We start from the raw sequence: 18,559 nt of genomic DNA on the forward strand, positions 1-18,559 counted from the left end.
GAGTATGCACAACTCAGCTCGGACGCTGTCAACCCAGGCCAATTTCCGTGTACATGCTTGGACGGCTTCAAGTCGTAGCCATAGTATAATATATAATATAATATATATCCTCCAAATCTACAGACTTTAATCATGTATACGCATGAACTCGATCTGCCTATATAAAGATTACCTCAAACACATCCATTTCATCATCCTTCATCAGTTCCTAGCTTATTAGCTTCCCATCCAGTTCAGCTCAAAATCAAATTAAATGGCAAATCTCGCCGTCTTTCTGAGCTTGCTGGTAGCTCTCACTTTCTGCGGCCTCGCCATGGCATTCGAGCCTAGCCCACTGCAAGACTTCTGCGTTGCAGATCCTAGTAGCTCCGCCAAGGTTAACGGCTTTGCATGCAAGGATCCCAAGATGGTTGAAGCCAGTGACTTTTTCTTCAGCGGGCTGCATTTACCTGGCAACACATCAAATCCCAATGGCTCCAAAGTCACCGCCGTGAACGTGGCTCAAATCCCGGGGCTCAACACTCTCGGCGTTTCACTGGTGCGCATTGACTACGAGCCATGGGGACAAAACCCTCCCCACACTCACCCCAGAGCCACAGAAATCATCGTGGTTCTACAAGGAGTTCTTGAAGTTGGGTTCGTCACCTCCAACCCCGACAACCGTCTCATCTCTAAGGTTCTCAAGGCCGGCGACGTTTTCGTGTTTCCGGTGGGGCTTGTCCATTTTCAGCGCAATGTTGGGTACACAAAGGCGGTGGCTTTTGCTGGATTGAGCAGTCAGAACCCTGGTGTGATCACCATCGCCAACGCCGTATTCGGGTCGGAGCCGCCAATTAGTGGTGATATCCTTGCAAAGGCTTTCCAAGTGGACAAGAATACAGTTTCAAACATCCAGTCCAAATTCTAAAATAAAATACATCAAATCAAAAGGCGTGACCGCGTGACAAACATTATTTCACTACTTTGCCTAAAATAGTTTAATTATTTGTGTTGTGGTCTTCTTAATTGAGTCTGTTTGAAATTAATTTTATTGTGATTATTTTGCTTTCATTTTTATTATTATTTTTGTGTTAAAATTAATTTGTTTCTGCATTTAGTTTGTATGTGTTCGAAATCAATATCCTCGTGGAAATTAGATTTCTAAGGTTTCTAGATCACTTAATGAGGAACTACTTAGCTTCTGGTTATTAACTTATTATATATAGATCGTAAATTCAGTTCATAATTGGTTATACATTTTTTTATGAGAGTATATTCTTTAAATAATAAAACAATTTTAAATTAGCTTAAGATATAGAGATCACACAACTACACAACTATACATAATGTAAAGAATAATATATATATATATATATATATATATATATATATATATATATATATATATATATATATATATATATATATATGTCCGCATTGGTAGCTCAACTGGTCATAGAAGTGAAACTTTGGAAGAATGATTAGGGATCGAGTCTCACTAGCGGTAGTGTGGGATCAACCTCTCAAAGTGAGGGGGGTTCCTTGTGCGCAGTGAACATCGATTTAGCCTCCCAAATGCTCTGTCTGGCCGGGGTTCAACATTCCATGCCCTTGGGAATAGCTTTTATATCAAAAATACCTTTTGCACATTATATAATATTTATATTTATTTAATAAATATAATGTACTATATAAATGTATATATTTAATTAATTATAATTTTTATCCATCAAAATATATATATATATATATATATATATATATATATATATATATATATATATATATATATATATATATATATATATAACTATATAAGACTCCTTAATTATAGAGCCTTAACTCCTAAATTAAGTAGCATGCCCATCTGCATGCCTAGAGGATGGGCATTGCAAGCTTGCCTAGCGGATGAGCATTGCAATTGAAATTATGGAGCCTTGAGACTCCTATAAAATGAGTCTCAAGGCTCCATTCCTTACTTCTCCAACCGATATGGGACAAATGGGAAAATAAATATAAATATAAATATGTATTTGTATAATAATAATAATAATAATAATAATAATTATTATTATTATTATTATTATTATTGTTGTTGTTGTTGTTGTTGTTGTTGTTGTTGTTGTTACTAAAGTCTATTCCCTCAACCAACTAAACAATAGAATACATCCCCTGTGAAATAACATTCCTATTCCCTGCAAATTCATTCCATGAACCAAACGTGCTGTTAAGGACAACGTACATTTACCGCATCCTAAGCCAGCCCATTCCATGTCCAATCTAGCTTGACCGCCTTGGTCAATAATACTCCGCAAATTATTCTGTGCAACCGTGTGCACCATGCATGGTGCACACAGTTGCAAAACGACACCGTTTACTATGATGGAGTAGTGGCACCGTTTAACTCCAACAATCAAATAATTTTTTATTTTTTATTTTTACAAAAACTCCAATCGACGTCTAATTATGAATATATAGTTATGAAGTTATGGATATATAGTTATGAAATTATGGATATATAGTTATGAAGTTATGGATGTATAGTTATTAAGTTATGGATATATAGTTATGAAGTTATGGATATATAGTTTTGAAATTATGGATGTGTAGTTATGCAATTATGGATATAATTCTCTGTGAACAAGCACTTTAAGAATTCTGAATATGGAGTTATGTAATTATGAATGTCTAGTTGTGAAATTATGAATATATGGATATGAAATTATGAATGTGTAGCTATTATTTTTGAATGTACTATTGTCAAATTATGAATATATAATTATGAAATTATGAATATATCCTACTATTTGAATACGAAAGGAAACCGCCTAACGCCGTTAACGATAATCCGAAAGCGATTTAAAAAAAAAAATAAATAAATAAAACGGCATCGTTTTGCAACCGTGTGCACCATGCATGGTGAACACGCGGTTGCACAGCATTACGATTGGAAAATTATGCTATGCGCACGGCGCTAAAACGGCGTCGTTTTCACTGAAAACGACGCCGTTTTAACTAACAAAAAAAAAAAAAAAAAATTGTTCGAAACGCCGTTAACGGCGTTAACGGCATATTCGTTATGAAATTATGAATATACAGTTATGACATTATGAATGTACAGTTATAGAATTATGAATGTACATTTATGGAATTATGAACTTACAATTATGAACATAGAGCTTCGAAAATTATGAATGTTCGGTATGGAATTATGAATATATAGTATGGAATTATGAATGTACAGTTATGGAATTATGAATGTACAGTTATGAAATTATGAATGTACAGTTATGAAATTATGAACATAGAACTCTGACATTATGAACTTACAATTATGAACATAGAGCTTCGAAAATTATGAATTTACAGTTATTGAATTATGAATGTACAATTACGGAATTATGAATGTACAGTTATGGAATTATGAATGTACAGTTATGAAATTATTAATGTACAGTTATGAAATTATGAACACAAAGCTGTGAATATATACTCCTATAACGAAGCGGTCTGGAAATAAATTTTTTAAAAAAATAATAAAATAAATAAATAAATAAATAACGGAGGAGGAGGAAGGAGAGGGTTTCGGTTTGAAATGGCCTGGTTGTATGATGATGGATGCAGGAATGTGGTGGAGAAGTCGTGGGAGGAGGGGAGGAGTGAAGGGATCCAGGACTGTATAACACACTGTGGGAACAAATTGTCAAGATGGGGCGGAGACCGGTACCATAAGTTTGGTGAAAAAATCAGACTCCTGCGGAAGCAACAGTTACATCTTAGGGGTCGTACTGATGTGGCATCCTTGAATGAATTCCAGCGCCTGGAAGGAATTCTGAGTAATATGGGATCCAAGAAGATGCTTACTGGAGGCAAAGGGCAAAACAACACTGGTTAAGGAATGCGGATGCTAATACGAAATTCTATCACAGGTACGTCTCTCATCGTAAGAAGAAAAATACTATTTATAAACTTATGAATGATAGTGGGGATTGGGTGGAAGGTGATGCTATGAGTGCAGTTATTTTGGATTATTTTAGCCATATATTTTCTTCCTGTAACCCATTGAATGGTGACAATCTGTTTTCTGGAGTATCCCCCCGGGTAACCCAGGATCAAAATGAGTCATTATTACGACCCTTTGAGATATTTGAGGTTAAAGATGCTCTATTTGCGATGGCCCCTGACAAAGCACCTGGACCAGATGGTATGAACCCAGGATTTTATCAACAATTCTGGGATATAGTTGGTAGTGATGTTGCGGCATTTATAGTGGATTGCCTAAACAACCGTGTTTTGCCCCCCAATTTGAATGATACAGATGTGGTACTCATCCCCAAGAAGAAAACCCCTCAAGTGGTAGCAGATTTTCGCCCGATAGCATTAAGCAATGTAATATACAGGATAATGGCTAAGATGATTACCCAGAGAATGAAGCCGTTAATGGGAGATTTAATTTCTGCATCCCAGAGTGCTTTTATACCAGACAGGCTGATTACTGATAATATTCTTGTAGCTGCGGAAGTAGGGCACTACCTGAATAGAAAACAATGCGGGGCAGTAGGATGGAGTGCACTCAAACTGGATATGGCCAAAGCTTATGACTGCATGGAATGGCCCTTCCTCCGTGGGATGTTGTTAGCTTTGGGCTTTGATGATAGATGGGTTGAGTTACTTATGTTGTGTGTGACCATTGTGTCGTATAGCTTTATGATAAATGGCACTCGCAGTACCTCCATTACACCCACGCGTGGCCTCCGCCAGGGAGACCCATTATCTCCGTATTTATTTATCATATGTGCAGAGGGGCTCTCACTATTATTGCAGCAGGTGCAGAATAGAGGTTTAATACATGGTTGCAGGGTTGCTAGAGGCGCACCACCGATCTCTCACTTATTTTTTGCAGATGATAGCCTACTGTTTTTTAGAGCAAACAGACACGAAGCATCTGAAATAAAGAATTGTTTACAGTTATATGAGAGCTTATCCGGCCAGAAAGTAAACTACCACAAATCCAGCATATGCTACAGCAGGAATACAGGGCAGAATGATAAAGATATGGTGGCACAAATACTGGGGGTTACACAAGCCCCCAACTTTGGGAAATATCTGGGGCTGCCTTCTTTTGTCGGACGGAACAAAAAGGCGGCATTCGCATACATTGAGGATAAAATTAAGCAAAGGGTTGGATCTTGGAATAAGAAGTTGCTAACGCAGGCCGGGAAGGAAATATTGTTGAAAAGTGTGGCCCAGGCAATGCCAACTTTTTCAATGAGTGTTTTTCTTCTACCAATATCTGTTTGTACGGCTATTGAGCGTACTATGAATCGGTACTGGTGGGGGTCGGGTACGGATCGTGGCATACATTGGAAAGCCTGGGATAAATTGTGTATCCCAAAGAAATATGGTGGACAGGGATTCAAAGATCTAAGGGCATTTAATTTGGCAATGTTAGAAAAGCAGGCATGGAGGCTGCTCACTAACACAGACTCATTGGTAGCCAAAGTTTATAAAGCAAGATATTATCCAAAGGATACTTTCCTAGAGGCAACTATAGGAAATAATCCAAGTTTTTGTTGGCGCAGTATCATGGCAGCGAAGGATCTAGTATGTGGTGGCATAAGAAGAAGAGTTGGAAATGGAAGTTCTACCTTGATATGGGAGCATCCCTGGCTAAATGATGAACTGGACCCTATGATTCACACGGAAATGCCGCAATATCTGTCTGGGGCCAAAGTAATAGGGCTAATTGATCGCGATACAGGCACCTGGGATCTGCATATATTGGCAGATATTTTCCAACCAAGTGATATATCCAGAATTCAGATTATACCAATTGCCCCTGAGTATGATGATATATGGTATTGGTATGGTGACCCTAATGGATGTTATTCAGTCAAGAGTGGCTACAGGCATATAGTGGGGAGTTATGAGCATAATTCTAATGGTATTTTTAATGAATGGTTATCCCTATGGAAATTAAAAATACCACCAAAGTGGAAGACATTCTTATGGAGAGCTATTTGTGATATCCTTCCTACCACAAACAATCTGCTTATAAAGAGAGTGGATGTTAACCCATTGTGTGCCATGTGTGGAAATGTGAATGAAGATACCATGCATGCATTAGTTTTGTGTGACTATGCACACTCCATTTGGGCAAAATCCAACCTTCCAACCCCCAATATTATCACAAATATTTTCCATGAATGGTTTAGTGCAATCTTGAATGTTCTAGACTTTGATGGAATTGTTTATGCAACTGCAATTTTATACCATCTTTGGAGGGCCAGAAACGGAGCGGTTTGGGATGCCTGCCTACCAACACCAACGAAATTATTGTCAGTGGCGGCTGCCACAATGACAGCTTGGAAGGATATTCACCACCGCCACTTGCCGTCACAGCCACGGACCGCCAGCCACCACGTCGCTGCCGAACAGCACCCACTGCCGCCGCTGGGACCGAACGCCGAGCCTGCCGGGAACGAACTGCCGCCGCTGCAAGCTGCCGCTTCGGAATCCGTGATTGGCGAGATGATGACACCCGTCAAATGTTATGTGGACGCAAGTTATCATCGAGGAACCAATGTCGCGGCTGTTGGTGCGGTACTCCTCGATGCCAATGGCCACTACATATCCGCCTTCAGCGCCCCGTTAGCAGGTTGCCACTCACCGCTCATGGCCGAGGCTTTGGCATGCAAAGAAGCTTTATCATGGCTTAAGAGGAGGAATGAGCTATCTATACGGATTCATACGGATTGTCAACAGTTACAGTGCTACTTATCTGGGCCACCACCCACGTTACGCTCGCATTTAGGTTATGCCATCGATAGTTGCAGAACCTATATGTCTGCCTTTAATTATTGTTCAGTGCTTTACATTCCTAGATTACAGAATTTATTAGCTCATACTTTAGCTACTTCAGCACTTAGTTTCAATACTACTATGTACTGGAACAATGTTCCACCAGACTCTATTTTAACTCTTCTATAAATACAACCGCCAGGTTGATTTTCAAAAAAAAAAAAATAACGGTGCTTGACGGCACCGTTACCGTGCCCATAATGCACGTTGGGCACGATTCCACAGCATAACGTCTCATTACGATTGCGGTATAACGATTGCCTATATATGCATGCGTTTTCTTCGTCGACTAACATTCTACTCTAGCCCAATGGCCCATTCAGCTCAAGTTCAAGAAAATTTGAACCCATCCATTACTAATTAACTATGTGCATAAAATCATTATTATATTATTATTAGTTTTGGTACATAGGAGGGGGAATACCCCAATATGAAGGCACTAAACTATAGAATGATGGGGTTGGATGGCTCCAGCCATATCCGCCATAAAGTCATTATTTTATTCTAATGTTTATGTATGTTAAGTTTTGTTTTTATGAACATATAGACTGAACATTATGAACATAGCTACTATAAATTGAATGGAAATAGATATTATGTACATTTATTTTAGTGTTTATAGACATTAAAATTAGCATTATGAACATAGTACAAAATGTTATTAAATATTAAACACGTACTAATTGACACTGAAAATAAAATGATGTCATTTTTGGAACAGGATTCACCATTTAAGGTAGACATTGGACCCTGGTCCACTATATAATTTGTCAATTTGCATGAAATAACTCATTAGTGCTAACTGATGAAATAATCACGGATGGATTCGGAGCGAACCTGACCCAGGACATCGGACCCGGTCAAGCAAACCACGAGGGGCCTGCCCCCCTTGGGGTCAGCTACCCCTCGACTGGCTACTTGGCCGAGCCCTGTGCTCGGCCAAGAGACGGGGTCCTCACGTGGAGCGAGTCTTATGGCGGCGGTTGCGGATCAGGCGGCTCCCACCGAGTTCTCCGGGGCTGTTACGACAACATAGCCTATAAAAACACTCTTCCATGTCCTAAAGAGGCATCTTCTACTTTCTATCTAAACTGGTCTTATTATTACACGTCTTGTACCTTTGTAATAGCACTTTATACGCGATTAATACAATATTCGTCCCCGTGACTATATTCGTATCATAATTCATACCCATATTATCGTTTAATCATATACTTGTCACGTTTATTTATTTATTCGGGTTAATTAATTCGAACCCCGATTTAATTAATTCCATCACTAACATTATGTTCTCTGTAGTTAACTAGTTATTAGAAAAATTGTGATCTCATTCGATTATATTGTTATAGTAAGAAATGTTAGTATACATAATGTATGTGTTACTACCGGCCTATGATATATATGATGCTTGTCTAGAATGTATGCAATTGTAAAGAGGTAATCATATCAATTTTCACTATTAAAAACGAATTTTATACTTTAACATTGTAGCTAATTGGAAGGGGGCAGTTCTCTAGCTATGTTTGTTCCCTACTCCTAACATAAAATGATAGAATATAACATCACTGCATGTAATCATATTACAAAACTTGTAGAACAGATTAGATATTTGGGTACAGAGACAGCATAACTTTGAAGTTCCAAACACACGTACTGAGCAAAGTAAAACACTTCTGAGGATGGAGGCATTATTGTTGAGCATATATAATATATAAGTATAGATGTGCAATGCAATCAGCATAGGTTTTAGTTAAGATAGAGCCTACGGGCTAACAACTCATGCTTCAATTATTAGAATGCTTTAAAACTTTTTATCTTTTTTTTTAAATGATGATAAGTTTGAATTTACACTACTGGAAATTATAGAATTTTCCACCACCTGAAAGTGATCTTAAATCAAATTGATACCAAAAAGTGGTCGGAAATAGCAACAAAGGTTTTTTTCTAAATACCAAAAGTGGTCGGAACAAGACTTTCGACTTAATTTATGATCACTTTCAGGTGGTCGGAAATTTCATAATTTTCAATAGTGTTATTTGTGACTTAATGACGAGGACCACAAGACTATTAAAAGTTGGAGTGATTGTTGAACTTTGCTTGGATTTCAAAAACCAAATCGGAACCAATCTGGAAAGCCGGGCCAAGAATCCCATCCCCAATCGGCATATACGATCCGAAAACCGCATCGGCGATCGTCGTTGTTCTGGGGTTCTCACTGTTGAACGCAGAAATCCCGACGCCGCGTTCGTATTTCACGTTGCGCACGAAATGAACCACTCCCGCCGGGAACACAAACACGTCGCCCTTCCGGAGGCTCCTGACGAAGAGACGATGCTCAGGGTCGGACGTCACAAACCCAACCACGAAAACCCCTTGGATTACAGTGAACATCTCCGTGGCGGTGGGGTGAACGTGGGGAGGAACGCCGCCCTGTGGTCCGAAATCAATGCGGGCCATTGAGAGCCCCAGAGTGTTGAGCCCTGGTATCTGAGCCACGGTGACGGCGGTCACATTAAACTTCAGGCGGTTCGATGATGCGTCGCCGGGTAAATGCAACCCGGAAAATAGAAAGTCCTCTTCCTGAACAAGGCTTGGATCCTTGCATGGCGGGCCACTGCGATCCCTCACACAGAAATCTTGTGCGGCGGCTAGGCAGCCCAGAGCCAGGGCGGCTACGATCAAGAAGAGAGAATCAAGTTTCGCCATTTTGTTTCAGAAGAACAGAAAAGAGAAAGCTCAGGTCAAATAGCTTTGGCTGAGCCTAATAGCTTCAGTACGTTTATATAGTATGTAGTTTGCCCATGAACCCTTAGCCGGCGGTCATATCAAGCTACAGAATGCTCTCAAACACAACCAGACCTCGGAACAAACAATCCTGGACAAAAACGAAAGCAACTAGTAATAATAAAGGCTGCAGAAAAGGAGCTGCGCTATAGGTAGATGTTTGAGAGAACAAAAATTAAAGTTATAAATACGATGAAAATGCACATTACATGTAGGGATGCCAATTTAACCCATCCCACGGGGATCCCGTTCTAGCTCGGAGGGAGATGGGGATGAAGAAAATTTTCTGGGAGTGAAGAATGTATGTAATTTTTCGTCCGGGAAGGGATACCCCTATATATATATATATATATATATATATGGAAGGGATCAGGTGCATTTGTTGCTTTCCGTGCGGTTGTGCGGTTGATTTATGTGCGTGAGGTTTATACTTAATGTTAATGTGCTTAATATGAGTGAGTTTTGTACTTAATATGCCTGAGCATTGTGTTTAATGTGCGTGAGATTTGTGTTTAATGTGCGTGAGTATTTCAGAATTACGAGCTCAGAAGGAAGCAGAACAGAAACTCACGCACATTAACGCCCAAGCTTCTTGTTACTTCTTCCTTCAATTTGGCCATGGATTTTGGATTATCAGCTACCTTCAGTGGAGTTGAATGTTTATATAAATGACGCACTCACAGTAAAATTTGCACAGTAGCTAAGTGTGGATTTCTGTTGTATTATTCCCATAATTCTTAACTACAATAGCTCGCCTCCGCATCATCATCATCGGGGAGGGAGCAATGGCTACTGGGGATGGGAAGAAGCTGAAATCTATATATTTTCTGCTGCATTTTACACATTCACGCACATTAAGTACAAATCTCAGGCACATTAAACACAACACTCACGCACATTGAGTACAAATCTCACGCACATTAATAACCGCACAACCGCACGGGAAGCATTCAACCGCACGGGAACCTTTTACTATATATATATATATATATATATATATATATATATATATATATATATATATATATATATATATTAAAATTAAAATCTTAGTTTTTAAAATTACACTAATTTAAGATTTTGACACCGAGAAACGGGAATCTCCATCTTTGCCTAATTTTCCGTGGGACAGGAATGAGGACTATTTTTAATTCCCGCCAGAGATGGGACAGGGAGGGGGACGAGTTCAGGATTATGGGGACGGGAACGGGGGAGTATACTCCATGAATTGAAGTGCTAATTCTTTGTAATTAAGAAAAAGCCATGGCCGGTCCCCTACCGCTTAGTAATTGTGCTGACCGTAGGGATTGAGATTAATCTTTTGGTTATTGACGGGAGGGATATCCTGGGTAAAAAAAAAAAAAAAAAAACCATGGCAAAGTGCATGTGTTATTTGGGTTGAAGGAGTAACGTAAAATCAAGACAAAGGTAACGACAATTTAGACAAATATGGTATTACAGAACCCAACAAATTTAATGATAAGATGATGAACTTTAGCTGTTGTCTATTTATAGGCTGCTATCCCAAAGCTTCTTGAAGTTTACTACTTAGAGCTAATGTGATGTAGTAGGAGTGTGATTGAGACCCAAAGGGCTCCTTCATATATGCAAAACAAAGTCGAGAAACTTTTTTCCTTATTATTATCGAACGGATAGCTTTAGTTTGTGCATCTTGCTAGTAGACACATGCATTCATTTCTAGCTCAATTTGAGATATGAAGTTCTTGCCTAGTCAACAACATTACATCAATTGAAATTCTTATTTGTGTCAAGAATTGAACATTCACATTGTTGCTGGAAGCAAGTTTTACAAGGAGTGTGAATGTGACGGTGCATATCTTTTTTCTTATGCGGTGTTAGTTAACTAGTCGAAGAAATTTCAATCTTACTCAATTATTATACTGTGGACCTTGGTCCCGTAGGATGTTGTTTTTGACTTCTAATTTTGACTGTTTGTTGTTTTTTTTTTTTTTTTTTTTTTTTTGTAAAGCATGTGTTTGTGTCTTGTGTTGTGAAATTATGTACTTTAAGAGTATGAATTTTGTATCTAGAACAAAATTTATAACATGTACGTGTATATGTATCTTGTGTTGTGAGATTTTATGTCTTATGTTATGAAATTATGTAGTTTGAATTTGTACCTAAAATAGATTAGTAGTTGTGTAATACATATTGTGTTTATGAATTTATTTCTTTATTGTGAAATAATGTGTCTATAGAATATAAAGTCTCTACTTAAATCATATATATATAGAACATGTGTTGTACTTAAATATATTAATATTTGTGTAGAAACATGAAAAAACAAAAAATTGTATGTTAAAATTTAAGTATCAAAACGACGTCGTTTAAATCTATGTACATAATTGTATGTGGACCAGTTGGTCCACAATATAAATTGCCTTATTCAGTTTAGTCATACTCCACATGTTGTCATTGACTCATTGTTGTGTGTCACTTGTCAGTTGCCAAAAAAGTAACTGACTTGTTGGGTATATCATTTATATACAAATAATAATACAACTATAAGATGTGACTTGATTGAGACAGAATGCACCATTGTATTTAAATGAATTAACACTCCCTTAAAAATTAAATATACCACAACATTTTGATCAAATGGACAGAATGGTAAAGAATTGTGTATTGTACATTTTTCTAATGTTCCATACGACTGTTTCTTTTTTTTTTTCTTTCCTTTTCTCTTTGCTCTCTCTTATAATTGGATCATTAAAAAACCGAGAAAAAAACTAAACTAGTCTGGATATTCTAAGAACATTTGCTTTCTGGTGTGTTAGGGAGAAGAATATAAAAGAAAGGTATTTTTCAATCAAAACCTAGTTTTACCATATATAGGTTGCAACACAAACTGTACATAAAGATTGCAATGCCCCTACTATAAACAAACAACAATCCTCGAGTTGAGTGTTGGTCCAAAATCACAAATAATAGTATCATTGAAATTCACAAATCTTCTTCTACATGGTAACCAATTTAGAATAATACTAATAATAATAATAACAATGATTCAATGAATCCTTGGCATGAACAAACATGGTCCCAAGTCCACCTTATCAAATGAAAATCTCAAAAAGAGAAAAAAAAAAAAAAAACAAAAATAAATAAAAAAAAAACCCAACATAAGCGCCAGAGTAACAAGTAAAAAGAAAACCAAAAATAAAAATAGAAGTAAAAACCAAAGCAAAACAAGCAAGAACCAGAGTTATTGGCAATCAACTGATGACAAAATGTTTTTTATAACAATTCTCTAGCGACGTTCCCAGCATGCTGCACTTAGAAGCATTTTCTGTGGACAATCGACGGGCCAGACTCATCATACTCAGCCTTTGCTATCCACATCTGCATTGGGGAAGAAACGTTTATAATTAGGTAATGTTATATAGTTCCAGATGATCATATTTATAAAGCTAAGAAGGATCGGGGCATACCTGCTGGAATGTGCTGAGGGAGGCTAAAATCGATCCTCCGATCCAAACACTGTACTTCCTCTCGGGCGGGGCAACCACCTTGATCTTCATACTACTTGGAGCCAAAGCCGTGATCTCCTTGCTCATCCTATCAGCAATGCCGGTAAACATTGTGGTACCACCACTGAGGACGATATTCCCGTACAGGTCCTTCCTAATATCGACGTCGCACTTCATGATGGAATTGTATGTTGTCTCGTGGATGCCAGCAGCTTCCATCCCGATTATGGATGGCTGGAAGAGGACCTCCGGGCAGCGGAATCGCTCGTTGCCGATAGTGATCACCTGTCCATCGGGCAGCTCGTAGCTCTTTTCCACAGATGAGCTCGTCTTGGATGTTTCGAGCTCTTGCTCGTAGTCGAGAGCAATGTACGAGAGCTTTTCCTTCATGTCCCTCACGATTTCCCGCTCCGCGGAAGTGGTGAAAGAATAGCCTCTCTCGGTCAGAATCTTCATGAGATGGTCGGTGAGATCACGTCCTGCCAAATCAAGACGCAGGATTGCGTGTGGCAGGGCGTAACCTTCGTAGATTGGAACCGTGTGACTCACACCATCCCCAGAATCCAAAACAATACCTAAAACCCACCAAGTTAATATCAATATTATGACAAATATTCAAATTATTCGCCTTAATGATAATGCTTACCAGTTGTACGACCACTGGCGTAAAGGGAAAGGACGGCCTGGATAGCAACATACATAGCAGGGGCATTGAACGTTTCGAACATGATTTGTGTCATTTTCTCACGATTAGCCTTGGGGTTAAGAGGAGCTTCCGTGAGGAGCACCGGGTGCTCCTCGGGAGCCACACGGAGTTCATTGTAGAAAGTATGATGCCATATTTTCTCCATGTCATCCCAGTTGTTGACAATTCCATGTTCGATAGGGTACTTCAGAGTCAAAATACCTCTCTTCGATTGAGCCTCGTCTCCAACATAAGCATCCTTCTGGCCCATGCCAACCATCACTCCCGTGTGACGGGGGCGCCCAACAATGCTAGGAAACACAGCTCTCGGAGCATCATCTCCAGCAAATCCGGCCTGAAAATTTCACCATAAACTTATATGTTCATAAAAAGCTGTCCACACTAATATCATTACAACACATCATATGCTAAAAATTACATACCTTGACCATTCCAGTTCCATTGTCACAGACGAGGGGCTGGATATCCTCACCTTCGGCCATCTTTTTTTTTTTTTATTGGTTCTGAAAAATCAGTTGTGTGTTAAATCAATCACATAAGATAAAATTGACACATTATTCAATAGTAACCAACTATAGCAATTTAATTCTCAAATGTAAAATGTGCTAAGATTGTGTGGAATGAGGTGATCTAACAAACCTTTCCAGATAGCTGATGCAAAATGGTGCTATAAATGAAGGGAAAGAATGAAAGAATCTAAGCCTCTTTGTATGCAGAAAAACTTCATGAATTCCACAACTACTACATTTTATATTTTCATTTCCACTGTCATTACTTATGAACTCCCAATTTAAATTACAATCCAGGCACATATACATATACATACAGATATATATGATAAACCAAGCAATCATAAATGAGCTGCAATCTATATCAACCCGAGGCACAGAAACTAATGCATATATTTACATCAAGCTCTCCAGAACTTAAATTCCCAGATCTGAGCATTTCCACAAGCCAAATTCATGTAGGCATTACAGAACAAACAAAAGCTGGATCTTTTATGAAGAAATGAATTGCCCCAGTTCCATATCTAACAGACAATTACCAAAATAAGAAATTGAAGCAAGATTACGCCCCAATCAGAATCCAAATAAGAGCAGATTTGTAAGTTAAAACAAATGAATTCGAAAGTTAGGATCTATCAATGACCACGTCAAAGAATCAGATTTAGATTGTGACATTTGGGTCGCTCCTAATACCCATTTTCAGATCCATAGATCCAGCTTCATTGAAAGCATTATTAAACCATTCTATGCACGATACAAATACAAATTTCCACAAAAATTCGCTGAATCAAAGAATCTATCTAAAAACAGTCAAAAGCATCCAACCTTTTCAGCAAATTATAAAAGGTTTCAGCTAAACGCCTCAAAGATACGAGGTTTGATAATAAATTGGAAAGAAAAAAACGAGATTTGAGAGCAAAGATAATACCTTTAGGCTTTTGAAGATATGGGTATTGGGTGTGGCGTGATGTTCCTCTCTCCCGTCTTTCGCACTCTTAAAACAGAGCCTGACGCACTCCCTCAGGCTTAAAAGCCGGAATAACGAAAACTGAGTCTCAGCCTCAAATGAAATTCGGATGAAATGAGCCTCAAATTCCATTTGAATAAATCAGGGCCGTTGGCTTTATGATTACATCTCTGATGAGTGGGACCCGTTGACACATAATATTCATCGCTGATTTAGCTGGCTGGCTTTTGCAGTCTTTTACAATTTGACAAATATACCCACCCTATTCGATTATCTTAGGGTCGTTTGAAAAGCAAGAAAATGACTTTTGAAAAATGAGTCATTTTCTAAAAATATTTTTCTTTCTTGTGTTTGGCACAATGAAAATCTGTTTTTTTTTTTTTATTTGGTTCATTTTCCAGCAAATGAACAGGAAAATGAAAAGAATTATATATTTTAACATTTTAATTGTTTTTTTTATGAGAACTTAACATTTTAATTTTTATACACCTAAACATTTTTTTTTTGTTTTGTGTAGAATTAAACAAATAAAATTTCGCAGCGCATAAACAGAGGTGGGGCAGCCGGAAACCATCGGCTTTGGTTTCCAATGCGAAACTGGTTTCCCCCGGCTGTGGTGAAGATTTGTTGGTTGTGGGATTGTTGGTGGAGTTTTCTCCTTTCTGGAAGTCATTTTTCGAAAGATTGAAGTTATTTTTCATTGATTGTAAGGAATTTTCCTTTGACTTCTCATTTTTTTGCCTAGCCAAACACTAGAAACTCGAAAAATGATTTCCAGAAATCATTTTCCGGATTTTCAAACATACCCTTAGTCTTGAATATCCTTTTTTCTTTTTTACTCTTCGGTATCTTGCATCGATCCATCCCAATCTTCGTCACACCTTGTGCAATACTGCAATATCTGTTCTTGTTAGTATTTTTTTTTTAGTATTATTAACTCTATTACAAAGTAGTATTTGTTTTATACTTTCTCTATTGTACGTTACAGCTCAAAGAGTCAATACACCACCACCGAGATTTTTGTTAGTATTAGTTTATTAATATTTGACAAGTTAATTAATGGTTTAGGGTTCATGCACAATTTGGGGTCTCTTGAAAATTTTAGTCGCAGTGCTGATATATAGTTCGTGCAATTTTTTATTTTTTTTTTGATACATTAAGTTTCATAGTTTAGAGCTAGTAGCATTCAAAAAAGTTTCATAGTTTAGGCTAGACTAATTTCTAAATCTCAAAATCCCTACGGATAAGGTAAATCACGAGTTGTCCAATCAATTTTTTTATACATATGTCTAATATCAAGTTTTGCCTCGAAATCTCTCTAATATATTCAAGCAAATAATACATAGTTGGGATATCTTACTTTTAATAATAACTCCACCTTATTAACACTAACAGGGCGTTTGGTTGGAGGAATTTTAAATTCCCTTCCCACTTAATTCCCACCTAATTCCAAAGGCCATTAAATTCCGTAGTTTGGTTGGGGGGAATTGCAATTCCATGGAATTGCAATTCCCCCATTTTCATGGAATTAAAATCCCATGTCCCCCCTGGGATTTTAATTCCTGGGAAAAAAAGATAGTGATGAGTCAAAATTACTCATTCCTTTTTTAACGTAAAATTAATGTCTAACAACAATAATGGATATTTTTGACTTTATACTACTTATTCCCTTTCAATTCCCATGTATACCAAACATTGGAATTGAAATTCCCAGTAATTCTATTCCTGTGAATAAAACACTGGAATTTAAATTCCCATTTTATTCCCAGTAATTCAACTCCCATGGAATTACAATTCCTTTTCCACATAATTCCCCCCTCCAACCAAACACCCTGACAAATTACTCTTAACAATAATAAAATACAAGCCTTTTTGTTTCAACAAAGCATTAGCCTCAATGGATCAAATTGCCCAAACTTTAGTTGTAAATTAAATTGGTTACAGCTCCAACCCTAAATATAAAATCACATATCCAATTATCCATTATCACAAATAATACCTCACAATTCACTTAACTGTTAGTGATTGAGAGAAAGAAATAAAGGATGATAGACAATATATAGTGTAGAGGGGATAATTCAGATTTCATTAACCAGCCATTGATTAATACATTACATGGATATAAATAACTACAATCATAACAGAAATCAATAATCAATAATGACATATATAAATACTACCATAACAACCGTTACACAATTTACTCATAATGTCCACAATTAATAATATTTATAACATTAACAACCAAAGTTAATTTTAAAGATAGAATAATTAAACTTATTCCAATCTCATCTCTAAAAAAAAAAAAACTTATTCCAATCTTATGAGAACCTCTTATGCCATATACTTTTTTTCTCAATTATTATATATATTTTATGGTAATGCGTATTAAATATATAGATTTCTATTTTTAAAATAAAGAATAATGGTCAAATTAATCATCGAGTTACAAACAAAAATATAATTGTGACATCTAAATTTTTTAAAATGTAATTAATTTCGTGAACAATCCGAATTCATGAAATTAACAATTAATTATTGGTACTCACAGTAAAGTATTTGCATAAATGCCAGTTTTTAAAAAAAAAATTAAAATTCTTTTTATTTTGACAATTTTAAATTATATATATATATATATATATATATATATATATATATATATATATATATATATATATATATATATATATATATATAAAGAAAAGAATAAAAAAGTTGATCATTCTCCTTCGTCTCCGATCCAGGCTAGAGATGAAGAAAAGTTATATATATGTTGTCTGGCCTGAAACAAAAGAAGGTTACCTTCAATTTTTAAATTTAAATTTGTTAAAATAAAAATAATTAATTTTTTAAAATTTTAAGTGTCACATCAACACTTTATTTATAGTACTAGTATTTTTTTGGATCTAATTTCATGAATTTTTCTTGTTCAAGGCCGGAGTCAACTGTATTTTAAAAAAAAAATAAAATAAATGGTCTTATTGAATTTCATGTATGGTTTAATGACTAATTTGATCATTATTTCAAAAATAAAATAAAATAAAACACATTATACATATTGGTAATTATAAATTTAATTTGCATTTTATTTAGTAAGAATTAGTTAGTTTAAACCCTAAATAATAAATTTATGAAAATAGGTTTTGTACATTATTATCAGAAAAAAAAGAATAAATTTTATTTTTGACATTTTTTTAAAAAAAAATTGTTAATCAAAATTTACCATTTTAATAAATTGTAAAAAGGTGTTGGAATTATAAACTTT

At 36.5% G+C, this 18,559-nt stretch overlaps 3 protein-coding genes across 3 annotated transcripts; 1 reads left to right on the top strand and 2 right to left on the bottom strand.

Moving 5' to 3' along the window:
* Positions 1-210: 210 nt before the first annotated feature.
* On the top strand, positions 211-1,190 carry LOC109153716 (putative germin-like protein 2-1). Its single transcript, XM_019301609.1, has 2 exons — positions 211-932; positions 977-1,190. Exon 1 carries the CDS (start codon positions 254-256, stop codon positions 905-907), a length of 654 nt encoding a protein of 217 aa, XP_019157154.1. The 5' UTR covers positions 211-253; the 3' UTR covers positions 908-932; positions 977-1,190.
* A 7,717-nt stretch (positions 1,191-8,907) lies between these two features.
* On the bottom strand, positions 8,908-9,546 carry LOC109153327 (putative germin-like protein 2-1). Its single transcript, XM_019301228.1, has one exon. It carries the CDS (start codon positions 9,544-9,546, stop codon positions 8,908-8,910), a length of 639 nt encoding a protein of 212 aa, XP_019156773.1.
* A 3,010-nt stretch (positions 9,547-12,556) lies between these two features.
* Positions 12,557-15,418, bottom strand: LOC109150712 (actin-like). Its single transcript, XM_019298700.1, has 5 exons — positions 15,256-15,418; positions 14,241-14,321; positions 13,759-14,152; positions 13,074-13,687; positions 12,557-12,984 (listed from the first exon to the last, which is right to left on the bottom strand). Exons 2-5 carry the CDS (start codon positions 14,298-14,300, stop codon positions 12,919-12,921), a joined length of 1,134 nt encoding a protein of 377 aa, XP_019154245.1. The 5' UTR covers positions 14,301-14,321; positions 15,256-15,418; the 3' UTR covers positions 12,557-12,918.
* Positions 15,419-18,559: the final 3,141 nt, after the last annotated feature.

Source organism: Ipomoea nil, unplaced genomic scaffold, assembly GCF_001879475.1.
Source record: "Ipomoea nil cultivar Tokyo-kokei standard unplaced genomic scaffold, Asagao_1.1 scaffold0268, whole genome shotgun sequence".
Classification (NCBI taxonomy): Eukaryota; Viridiplantae; Streptophyta; class Magnoliopsida; order Solanales; family Convolvulaceae; genus Ipomoea; species Ipomoea nil.

Coding starts and splice junctions, on each gene's coding strand:
- LOC109153716 (XM_019301609.1), top strand. CDS start 254: ATGGCAAATCTCGCCGTCTTTCTGAGCTTGCTGGTAGCTCTCACTTTC.
- LOC109153327 (XM_019301228.1), bottom strand. CDS start 9,546: ATGGCGAAACTTGATTCTCTCTTCTTGATCGTAGCCGCCCTGGCTCTG.
- LOC109150712 (XM_019298700.1), bottom strand. CDS start 14,300: ATGGCCGAAGGTGAGGATATCCAGCCCCTCGTCTGTGACAATGGAACT. Junction 14,153..14,240: donor ATGGAACTGGAATGGTCAAG/GTATGTAATTTT, acceptor TGAAATTTTCAG/GCCGGATTTGCTGGAGATGA. Junction 13,688..13,758: donor CGCCAGTGGTCGTACAACTG/GTAAGCATTATC, acceptor GGTGGGTTTTAG/GTATTGTTTTGGATTCTGGG.